This window comes from Oncorhynchus mykiss, chromosome 26, assembly GCF_013265735.2.
Source record: "Oncorhynchus mykiss isolate Arlee chromosome 26, USDA_OmykA_1.1, whole genome shotgun sequence".
Lineage (NCBI taxonomy): Eukaryota > Metazoa > Chordata > Actinopteri > Salmoniformes > Salmonidae > Oncorhynchus > Oncorhynchus mykiss.
In genome coordinates, this window is record NC_048590.1 from 40211244 (window position 1) to 40223361 (window position 12118).

The 12118-nt window shown below is 45.6% G+C and overlaps 1 protein-coding gene across 2 annotated transcripts in view; it reads right to left on the reverse strand.

The window, feature by feature from the left end:
- Positions 1–2168: 2168 nt before the first annotated feature.
- LOC110506132 (spermatogenesis-associated protein 5-like protein 1) overlaps positions 2169–12118 on the reverse strand; it is a 56441-nt gene continuing 46491 nt past the window's right edge. For both annotated transcript variants that reach the window (XM_036964132.1, XM_036964133.1), the window contains exons 10-11: positions 2583–2708; positions 2169–2348 (exon numbers count right to left, since the gene is read on the reverse strand). In XM_036964132.1, the coding sequence (XP_036820027.1) occupies positions 2211–2348; positions 2583–2708 (264 nt within the window). In that variant the 3' untranslated portion in view covers positions 2169–2210. The remainder of the gene's footprint in view (positions 2349–2582; positions 2709–12118) is intronic.

Consider the following 12118-nt stretch of genomic DNA (forward strand, 5'->3'; position numbering starts at 1 on the left):
CCTAAAGAGTTGTGTTTAGTTCTGCTTCTAAAGGGGACTAGAGCAGAGGTATTCAACACAGGATGCTGCTGGGAAACTTCCTCGACTTAGCCATGTGTTGGCTAAAATGACTGTCCAACTTTTTAAATGAGCTGTTAGCCAATATACACTGCTCAAAAAAATAAAGGGAACACTAAAATAACACATCCTAGATCTGAATGAATGAAATATCAAATACTTTTTCTTTACATAGTTGAATATGCAGACAAAAATCACACATTATCAATGGAAATCAAATTTACCAACCCATGGAGGTCTGGATTTGGAGTCACACAGAAAATTAAAGTGGAAAACCACACTACAGGCTGATCCAACTCTGATGTAATGTCCTTAAAACAAGTCAAAATGAGGCTCAGTGTGTTTGGCCTCCACATGCCTGTATGACCTCCATACAACGCCTGGGCATGCTCCTGATGAGGTGGCGGATGGTCTCCTGAGGGATCTCCTCCCAGACCTGGACTAAAGCATCCGCCAACTCCTGGACAGTCTGTGGTGCAACGTGGCGTTGGTGGATGGAGCGAGACCTGATGTCCCAGATGTACTCAATTGGATTCAGGTCTGGGGAACGGGCGGGCCAGTCCATAGCATCAATGCCTTCCTCTTGCAGGAACTGCTGACACACTCCAGCCACATGAGGTCTAGCATTGTCTTGCAGTAGGAGGAACCCAGGGCCAACCACACTAGCATATGGTCTCACAAGGGGTCTGAGGATCTCATCTCGGTACCTAATGGCAGTCAGGCTACCTCTGGCGAGCACATGGAGGGCTGTGCGGCCCCCCCAAAGAAATGCCACCCCACACCATGACTGACCCACCGCCAAACCGGTCATGCTGGAGGATGTTGCAGGCAGCAGAACGTTCTCCATGGCGTCTCCAGACTGTCACATCTGCTCAGTGTGAACCTGCTTTCATCTGTAAAGAGCACAGGGTGCCAGTGGCGAATTTGCCAATCTTGGTGTTCTCTGGCAAATGCCAAACGTCCTGCACGGTGTTGGGCTGTAAGCTCCCACCTGTGGACGTCGGGCCGTCGGGCCCTCATACCACCCTCATGGAGTCTGTTTCTGACCGTTTGAGCAGACACATGCACATTTGTGGCCTGCTGGAGGTCATTTTGCAGGGCTCTGGCAGTGGTCCTCCTTGCACAAAGGCGGAGGTAGCGGTCCTGCTGCTGGGTTGTTGCCCTCCTCCACGTCTCCTGGTAGCGCCTCCATGCTCTGGACACTACGCTGACAGACACAGCAAACCTTCTTGCCACATCTCGCATTGATGTGCCATCCTGGATGAGCTGCACTACCTGAGCCACTTGTGTGGGTTATAGACTCCGTCTCATGCTACCACTAGAGTGAAAGCACCGCCAGCATTCAAAAGTGACCAAAACATCAGCCAGGAAGCATAGGAACTGAGAAGTGGTCTGTGGTCACCACCTGCAGAACCACTCCTTTTTTGGGGGTGTCTTGCTAATTGCCTATAATTTCCACCTGTTGTCTATTCCATTTGCACAACAGCATGTGAAATGTATTGTCAATCAGTGTTGCTTCCTAAGTGGACAGTTTGATTTCACAGAAGTGTGATTGACTTGGAGTTACATTGTGTTGTTTAAGTGTTCCCTTTATTTTTTTGAGCAGTGTACTTTGAGTTACCTTTTCTAGCTAAAATATACTTAAAGTTCACACTTGTATTTCATTAACTGTGGGGAGGTCAAAACATTTCAATGACTTTGCCTGGCCATGATCCTTTACCCAATAAGACAGAGTGAATCAGGAAGGGGGTCCCCGGGGCACCGGTTTTCCCAGGTTGGGGGTTCCTGACATTGACTCCCTGGGAAAGACCATGAACGAGCAGTTTCTGACCTCTGGTCCTCTAGTTACACCAACAGTATATATTTTTGTTGTGGTTCTGGACAAGCACACCTGATTCTAATCATCAAGCCCTTAAAGTTGAATCAGGTGTTTTTGTACGGGCTACATTAAGTGTGTGTTGTTGGAAGACTGGAGTGGAGATCCTGCTTGTGCTGATGTATTACAATCATCTCAATGTACTAATGTAATTAGGCCTACATACCGTCAACTCATCACCATAAACAGCCAACAGACCCCCAAAAAAGGAAAGGAAACAATGACTTTTTTTCCCCCAAGTCCGAGGCATCATCTGATGGGGTGGGTCTATAGTTGGTCATCTGAAGAGGTTTTTGTATGTCTGTAGTTGGTGGGTCGAAAGAGAGGGAGTCATCCTCTGTAAAGACTGGAGGAAGTATCGGTGTTTGATACTAGAAGCTTCCATACTTTCATCCTGGAGCGTCAACAGAGCTGCCTGCAGACAACATTACAGTTAAACCCCCTCAGCTCTCATTCTATGGTAGAAAAAAACACGTTGCTGAATCTCTCCTATTGTTAAAACATGCCATTTCTAAAGGTGACTGGTGAAGGCAGTGTCTATACTTTAGGGACAGGTGTATTGGTGTACTCTGTACCTCATTGTGAAGGATTAAAGGGACAGGTACAGTATGTTGTATTTACAGGGGAGGTGTGTTTTGGTACTCTGTACCTCTCTGCACAGGTTCTCCAGGTCTGCTCCAGAGTAAAGGTCAGTGTGTCTAGCCAGCTCCTCCAGACACACATCATCATCCAGGGGCATCTTCTCTGTACACACCTGCAGGATGGACACACGCGCCTGGAGGGGGTGAGATCAGAGGGATGATCAGTTCAGGTGAAGGTGGTAATAGATACCTGTAGGTCAGGTGAAGGTGGTAATAGTTACCTGTAGGTCAGGTGGTAATAGTTACCTGTAGGTCAGGTGGTAATAGTTACCTGTAGGTCAGGTGGTAATAGTTACCTGTAGGTCAGGTGGTAATAGTTACCTGTAGGTCAGGTGAAGGTGGTAATAGTTACCTGTAGGTCAGGTGAAGGTGGTAATAGTTACCTGTAGGTCAGGTGAAGGTGGTAATAGTTACCTGTAGGTCAGGTGAAGGTGGTAATAGATACCTGTAGGTCAGGTGAAGGTGGTAATAGATACCTGTAGGTCAGGTGAAGGTGATAATAGATACCTGTAGGTCAGGTGAAGGTGATAATAGATACCTGTAGGTCAGGTGAAGGTGGTAATAGATACCTGTAGGTCAGGTGAAGGTGGTAGTAGTTACCTGTAGGTCAGGTGAAGGTGGTAGTAGTTACCTGTAGGTCAGGTTACGGTGGTAATAGATACCTGTAGGTCAGGTTACGGTGGTAATAGATACCTGTAGGTCAGGTTACGGTGGTAATAGTTACCTGTAGGTCAGGTGAAGGTGGTAATAGATACCTGTAGGTCAGGTGAAGGTGGTAATAGTTACCTGTAGGTCAGGTGAAGGTGATAATAGATACCTGTAGGTCAGGTGAAGGTGATAATAGATACCTGTAGGTCAGGTTACGGTGGTAATAGTTACCTGTAGGTCAGGTGGTAATAGTTACCTGTGGGTCAGGTGGTAATAGTTACCTGTAGGTCAGGTGAAGGTGGTAATAGATACCTGTAGGTCAGGTGAAGGTGATAATAGATACCTGTAGGTCAGGTGAAGGTGATAATAGATACCTGTAGGTCAGGTGAAGGTGGTAATAGATACCTGTAGGTCAGGTGAAGGTGGTAATAGATACCTGTAGGTCAGGTGAAGGTGATAATAGATACCTGTAGGTCAGGTGAAGGTGGTAATAGATACCTGTAGGTCAGGTGAAGGTGGTAGTAGTTACCTGTAGGTCAGGTTACGGTGGTAATAGTTACCTGTAGGTCAGGTTACGGTGGTAATAGATACCTGTAGGTCAGGTGAAGGTGGTAATAGATACCTGTAGGTCAGGTTACGGTGGTAATAGTTACCTGTAGGTCAGGTGAAGGTGGTAATAGTTACCTGTAGGTTGGTGAAGGTGGTAATAGTTACCTGTAGGTCAGGTGAAGGTGGTAATAGTTACCTGTAGGTCAGGTGGTAATAGTTACCTGAAGGTCAGGTGGTAGTTACCTGTAGGTCAGGTGGTAATAGTTACCTGTGGGTCAGGTGGTAATAGTTACCTGTAGGTCAGGTGAAGGTGGTAATAGATACCTGTAGGTCAGGTGAAGGTGGTAATAGATACCTGTAGGTCAGGTGAAGGTGGTAATAGAAACCTGTAGGTCAGGTGAAGGTGGTAATAGAAACCTGTAGGTCAGGTGAAGGTGGTAATAGAAATCTGTAGGTCAGGTGAAGATGGTAATAGATACCTGTAGGTCAGGTGAAGGTGGTAATAGATACCTGTAGGTCAGGTGAAGGTGGTAATAGATACCTGTAGGTCAGGTGAAGGTGGTAATAGTTACCTGAAGGTCAGGTGAAGGTGGTAATAGTTACCTGAAGGTCAGGTGAAGGTGGTAATAGTTACCTGTAGGTCAGGTGAAGGTGGTAATAGAAACCTGTAGGTCAGGTGAAGGTGGTAATATAAACCTGTAGGTCAGGTGAAGGTGGTAATAGAAACCTGTAGGTCAGGTGAAGGTGGTAATAGATACCTGTAGGTCAGGTGAAGGTGGTAATAGATACCTGTAGGTCAGGCGAAGGTGGTAATAGTTACCTGTAGGTCAGGCGAAGGTGGTAATAGTTACCTGTAGGTCAGGTGAAGGTGGTAATAGTTACCTGTAGGTCAGGTGAAGGTGGTAATAGATACCTGTAGGTCAGGTGAAGGTGGTAATAGTTACCTGTAGGTCAGGTGAAGGTGGTAATAGAAACCTGTAGGTCAGGTGAAGGTGGTAATAGTAACCTGTAGGTCAGGTGAAGGTGGTAATAGAAAACTGTAGGTCAGGTGAAGGTGGTAATAGAAACCTGTAGGTCAGGTGAAGGTGGTAATAGATACCTGTAGGTCAGGTGAAGGTGGTAATAGTTACCTGTAGGTCAGGTGAAGGTGGTAATAGTTACCTGTAGGTCAGGTGAAGGTGGTAATAGAAACCTGTAGGTCAGGTGAAGGTGGTAATAGAAACCTGTAGGTCAGGTGAAGGTGGTAATAGAAACCTGTAGGTCAGGTGAAGGTGGTAATAGAAACCTGTAGGTCAGGTGAAGGTGGTAATAGAAACCTGTAGGTCAGGTGAAGGTGGTAATAGTTACCTGTAGGTCAGGTGAAGGTGGTAATAGTTACCTGTAGGTCAGGTGAAGGTGGTAATAGAAACCTGTAGGTCAGGTGAAGGTGGTAATAGATACCTGTAGGTCAGGTGAAGGTGGTAATAGTTACCTGTAGGTCAGGTGAAGGTGGTAATAGAAACCTGTAGGTCAGGTGAAGGTGGTAATAGTTACCTGTAGGTCAGGTGAAGGTGGTAATAGAAACCTGTAGGTCAGGTGAAGGTGGTAATAGAAACCTGTAGGTCAGGTGAAGGTGGTAATAGTTACCTGTAGGTCAGGTGAAGGTGGTAATAGTTACCTGTAGGTCAGGTGGTAATAGAAACCTGTAGGTCAGGTGAAGGTGGTAATAGATACCTGTAGGTCAGGTGAAGGTGATAAGATACCTGTAGGTCAGGTGAAGGTGGTAATAGATACCTGTAGGTCAGGTGAAGGTGGTAATAGATACCTTGTAGGTCAGGTGAACCTGGTAATAGATACCTGTAGGTCAGGTGAACGTGGTAATAGATACCTGTAGGTCAGGTGAAGGTGGTAATAGATACCTGTAGGTCAGGTGAAGGTGGTAATAGTTACCTGTAGGTCAGGTGAAGGTGGTAATAGTTACCTGTAGGTCAGGTGGTAATAGAAACCTGTAGGTCAGGTGAAGGTGGTAATAGATACCTGTAGGTCAGGTGAAGGTGGTAATAGATACCTGTAGGTCAGGTGAAGGTGGTAATAGTTACCTGTAGGTCAGGTGAAGGTGGTAATAGATACCTGTAGGTCAGGTGAAGGTGGTAATAGATACCTGTAGGTCAGGTGAAGGTGATAATAGATACCTGTAGGTCAGGTGAAGGTGGTAAGTTACCTGTAGGTCAGGTGGTAATAGATACCTGTAGGTCAGGTGAAGGTGGTAATAGTTACCTGTAGGTCAGGTGAAGGTGGTAATAGATACCTGTAGGTCAGGTGAAGGTGGTAATAGTTACCTGTAGGTCAGGTGAAGGTGGTAATAGTTACCTGTAGGTCAGGTGGTAATAGAAACCTGTAGGTCAGGTGAAGGTGGTAATAGTTACCTGTAGGTCAGGTGAAGGTGGTAATAGTTACCTGTAGGTCAGGTGAAGGTGGTAATAGTTACCTGTAGGTCAGGTGAAGGTGGTAATAGTTACCTGTAGGTCAGGTGAAGGTGGTAATAGTTACCTGTAGGTCAGGTGAAGGTGGTAATAGAAACCTGTAGGTCAGGTGAAGGTGGTAATAGAAACCTGTAGGTCAGGTGAAGGTGGTAATAGAAACCTGTAGGTCAGGTGAAGGTGGTAATAGAAACCTGTAGGTCAGGTGAAGGTAGTAATAGAAACCTGTAGGTCAGGTGAAGGTGGTAATAGAAACCTGTAGGTCAGGTGAAGGTGGTAATAGTTACCTGTAGGTCAGGTGAAGGTGGTAATAGTTACCTGTAGGTCAGGTGGTAATAGAAACCTGTAGGTCAGGTGAAGGTGGTAATAGAAACCTGTAGGTCAGGTGAAGGTGGTAATAGAAACCTGTAGGTCAGGTGAAGGTGGTAATAGATACCTGTAGGTCAGGTGAAGGTGGTAATAGATACCTGTAGGTCAGGTGAAGGTGGTAATAGTTACCTGTAGGTCAGGTGAAGGTGGTAATAGTTACCTGTAGGTCAGGTGAAGGTGGTAATAGTTACCTGTAGGTCAGGTGGTAATAGAAACCTGTAGGTCAGGTGAAGGTGGTAATAGTTACCTGTAGGTCAGGTGAAGGTGGTAATAGTTACCTGTAGGTCAGGTGAAGGTGGTAATAGTTACCTGTAGGTCAGGTGAAGGTGGTAATAGTTACCTGTAGGTCAGGTGAAGGTGGTAATAGATACCTGTAGGTCAGGTGAAGGTGGTAATAGATACCTGTAGGTCAGGTGAAGGTGGTAATAGTTACCTGTAGGTCAGGTGAAGGTGGTAATAGATACCTGTAGGTCAGGTGAAGGTGGTAATAGTTACCTGTAGGTCAGGTGAAGGTGGTAATAGAAACCTGTAGGTCAGGTGAAGGTGGTAATAGTTACCTGTAGGTCAGGTGAAGGTGGTAATAGAAACCTGTAGGTCAGGTGAAGGTGGTAATAGAAACCTGTAGGTCAGGTGAAGGTGGTAATAGATACCTGTAGGTCAGGTGAAGGTGGTAATAGTTACCTGTAGGTCAGGTGAAGGTGGTAATAGTTACCTGTAGGTCAGGTGAAGGTGGTAATAGAAACCTGTAGGTCAGGTGAAGGTGGTAATAGAAACCTGTAGGTCAGGTGAAGGTGGTAATAGAAACCTGTAGGTCAGGTGAAGGTGGTAATAGAAACCTGTAGGTCAGGTGAAGGTGGTAATAGAAACCTGTAGGTCAGGTGAAGGTGGTAATAGTTACCTGTAGGTCAGGTGAAGGTGGTAATAGTTACCTGTAGGTCAGGTGGTAATAGAAACCTGTAGGTCAGGTGAAGGTGGTAATAGAAACCTGTAGGTCAGGTGAAGGTGGTAATAGAAACCTGTAGGTCAGGTGAAGGTGGTAATAGAAACCTGTAGGTCAGGTGAAGGTGGTAATAGTTACCTGTAGGTCAGGTGAAGGTGGTAATAGTTACCTGTAGGTCAGGTGGTAATAGAAACCTGTAGGTCAGGTGAAGGTGGTAATAGATACCTGTAGGTCAGGTGAAGGTGGTAATAGATACCTGTAGGTCAGGTGAAGGTGGTAATAGTTACCTGTAGGTCAGGTGAAGGTGGTAATAGTTACCTGTAGGTCAGGTGAAGGTGGTAATAGATACCTGTAGGTCAGGTGAAGGTGGTAATAGTTACCTGTAGGTCAGGTGAAGGTGGTAATAGTTACCTGTAGGTCAGGTGGTAATAGAAACCTGTAGGTCAGGTGAAGGTGGTAATAGTTACCTGTAGGTCAGGTGAAGGTGGTAATAGTTACCTGTAGGTCAGGTGAAGGTGGTAATAGTTACCTGTAGGTCAGGTGAAGGTGGTAATAGAAACCTGTAGGTCAGGTGAAGGTGGTAATAGAAACCTGTAGGTCAGGTGAAGGTGGTAATAGAAACCTGTAGGTCAGGTGAAGGTGGTAATAGATACCTGTAGGTCAGGTGAAGGTGGTAATAGATACCTGTAGGTCAGGTGAAGGTGGTAATAGAAACCTGTAGGTCAGGTGAAGGTGGTAATAGATACCTGTAGGTCAGGTGAAGGTGGTAATAGTTACCTGTAGGTCAGGTGAAGGTGGTAATAGTTACCTGTAGGTCAGGTGAAGGTGGTAATAGAAACCTGTAGGTCAGGTGAAGGTGGTAATAGAAACCTGTAGGTCAGGTGAAGGTGGTAATAGAAACCTGTAGGTCAGGTGAAGGTGGTAATAGAAACCTGTAGGTCAGGTGAAGGTGGTAATAGAAACCTGTAGGTCAGGTGAAGGTGGTAATAGTTACCTGTAGGTCAGGTGAAGGTGGTAATAGTTACCTGTAGGTCAGGTGGTAATAGAAACCTGTAGGTCAGGTGAAGGTGGTAATAGAAACCTGTAGGTCAGGTGAAGGTGGTAATAGAAACCTGTAGGTCAGGTGAAGGTGGTAATAGAAACCTGTAGGTCAGGTGAAGGTGGTAATAGTTACCTGTAGGTCAGGTGAAGGTGGTAATAGTTACCTGTAGGTCAGGTGGTAATAGAAACCTGTAGGTCAGGTGAAGGTGGTAATAGATACCTGTAGGTCAGGTGAAGGTGGTAATAGATACCTGTAGGTCAGGTGAAGGTGGTAATAGTTAACTGTAGGTCAGGTGAAGGTGGTAATAGTTACCTGTAGGTCAGGTGAAGGTGGTAATAGATACCTGTAGGTCAGGTGAAGGTGGTAATAGTTACCTGTAGGTCAGGTGAAGGTGGTAATAGTTACCTGTAGGTCAGGTGGTAATAGAAACCTGTAGGTCAGGTGAAGGTGGTAATAGTTACCTGTAGGTCAGGTGAAGGTGGTAATAGTTACCTGTAGGTCAGGTGAAGGTGGTAATAGTTACCTGTAGGTCAGGTGAAGGTGGTAATAGAAACCTGTAGGTCAGGTGAAGGTGGTAATAGAAACCTGTAGGTCAGGTGAAGGTGGTAATAGAAACCTGTAGGTCAGGTGAAGGTGGTAATAGATACCTGTAGGTCAGGTGAAGGTGGTAATAGATACCTGTAGGTCAGGTGAAGGTGGTAATAGTTACCTGTAGGTCAGGTGAAGGTGGTAATAGTTACCTGTAGGTCAGGTGAAGGTGGTAATAGAAACCTGTAGGTCAGGTGAAGGTGGTAATAGATACCTGTAGGTCAGGTGAAGGTGGTAATAGTTACCTGTAGGTCAGGTGAAGGTGGTAATAGTTACCTGTAGGTCAGGTGAAGGTGGTAATAGAAACCTGTAGGTCAGGTGAAGGTGGTAATAGAAACCTGTAGGTCAGGTGAAGGTGGTAATAGAAACCTGTAGGTCAGGTGAAGGTGGTAATAGTTACCTGTAGGTCAGGTGAAGGTGGTAATAGATACCTGTAGGTCAGGTGAAGGTGGTAATAGTTACCTGTAGGTCAGGTGAAGGTGGTAATAGAAACCTGTAGGTCAGGTGAAGGTGGTAATAGTTACCTGTAGGTCAGGTGAAGGTGGTAATAGAAAACTGTAGGTCAGGTGAAGGTGGTAATAGAAACCTGTAGGTCAGGTGAAGGTGGTAATAGATACCTGTAGGTCAGGTGAAGGTGGTAATAGTTACCTGTAGGTCAGGTGAACGTGGTAATAGTTACCTGTAGGTCAGGTGAAGGTGGTAATAGAAACCTGTAGGTCAGGTGAAGGTGGTAATAGAAACCTGTAGGTCAGGTGAAGGTGGTAATAGATACCTGTAGGTCAGGTGAAGGTGGTAATAGTTACCTGTAGGTCAGGTGAAGGTGGTAATAGAAACCTGTAGGTCAGGTGAAGGTGGTAATAGAAACCTGTAGGTCAGGTGAAGGTGGTAATAGAAACCTGTAGGTCAGGTGAAGGTGGTAATAGAAACCTGTAGGTCAGGTGAAGGTGGTAATAGAAACCTGTAGTTCAGGTGAAGGTGATAATAGATACCTGTAGGTCAGGTGAAGGTGGTAATAGATACCTGTAGGTCAGGTGAAGGTGGTAATAGATACCTGTAGGTCAGGTGAAGGTGATAATAGATACCTGTAGGTCAGGTGAAGGTGGTAATAGATACCTGTAGGTCAGGTGAAGGTGGTAGTAGTTACCTGTAGGTCAGGTTACGGTGGTAATAGTTACCTGTAGGTCAGGTTACGGTGGTAATAGATACCTGTAGGTCAGGTTACGGTGGTAATAGATACCTGTAGGTCAGGTTACGGTGGTAATAGTTACCTGTAGGTCAGGTGAAGGTGGTAATAGTTACCTGTAGGTCAGGTGAAGGTGGTAATAGTTACCTGTAGGTCAGGTGAAGGTGGTAATAGTTACCTGTAGGTCAGGTGGTAATAGTTACCTGTAGGTCAGGTGGTAGTTACCTGTAGGTCAGGTGGTAAGTTACCTGTGGGTCAGGTGGTAATAGTTACCTGTAGGTCAGGTGAAGGTGGTAATAGATACCTGTAGGTCAGGTGAAGGTGGTAATAGTTACCTGTAGGTCAGGTGAAGGTGGTAATAGTTACCTGTAGGTCAGGTGAAGGTGGTAATAGAAACCTGTAGGTCAGGTGAAGGTGGTAATAGAAACCTGTAGGTCAGGTGAAGGTGGTAATAGAAACCTGTAGGTCAGGTGAAGGTGGTAATAGAAACCTGTAGGTCAGGTGAAGGTGGTAATAGAAACCTGTAGGTCAGGTGAACGTGGTAATAGAAACCTGTAGGTCAGGTGAAGGTGGTAATAGTTACCTGTAGGTCAGGTGGTAATAGAAACCTGTAGGTCAGGTGAAGGTGGTAATAGAAACCTGTAGGTCAGGTGAAGGTGGTAATAGAAACCTGTAGGTCAGGTGAAGGTGGTAATAGTTACCTGTAGGTCAGGTGAAGGTGGTAATAGTTACCTGTAGGTCAGGTGAAGGTGGTAATAGAAACCTGTAGGTCAGGTGAAGGTGGTAATAGATACCTGTAGGTCAGGTGAAGGTGGTAATAGTTACCTGTAGGTCAGGTGAAGGTGGTAATAGTTACCTGTAGGTCAGGTGAAGGTGGTAATAGAAACCTGTAGGTCAGGTGAAGGTGGTAATAGAAACCTGTAGGTCAGGTGAAGGGGTAATAGAAACCTGTAGGTCAGGTGAAGGTGGTAATAGAAACCTGTAGGTCAGGTGAAGGTGGTAATAGAAACCTGTAGGTCAGGTGAAGGTGGTAATAGTTACCTGTAGGTCAGGTGAAGGTGGTAATAGTTACCTGTAGGTCAGGTGGTAATAGAAACCTGTAGGTCAGGTGAAGGTGGTAATAGATACCTGTAGGTCAGGTGAAGGTGATAAGATACCTGTAGGTCAGGTGAAGGTGGTAATAGATACCTGTAGGTCAGGTGAAGGTGGTAATAGATACCTTGTAGGTCAGGTGAACCTGGTAATAGATACCTGTAGGTCAGGTGAACGTGGTAATAGATACCTGTAGGTCAGGTGAAGGTGGTAATAGATACCTGTAGGTCAGGTGAAGGTGGTAATAGTTACCTGTAGGTCAGGTGAAGGTGGTAATAGTTACCTGTAGGTCAGGTGGTAATAGAAACCTGTAGGTCAGGTGAAGGTGGTAATAGAAACCTGTAGGTCAGGTGAAGGTGGTAATAGAAACCTGTAGGTCAGGTGAAGGTGGTAATAGAAACCTGTAGGTCAGGTGAAGGTGGTAATAGAAACCTGTAGGTCAGGTGAAGGTGGTAATAGAAACCTGTAGGTCAGGTGAAGGTGGTAATAGTTACCTGTAGGTCAGGTGGTAATAGAAACCTGTAGGTCAGGTGAAGGTGGTAATAGAAACCTGTAGGTCAGGTGAAGGTGGTAATAGAAACCTGTAGGTCAGGTGAAGGTGGTAATAGTTACCTGTAGGTCAGGTGAAGGTGGTAATAGTTACCTGTAGGTCAGGTGAAGGTGGTAATAGAAAC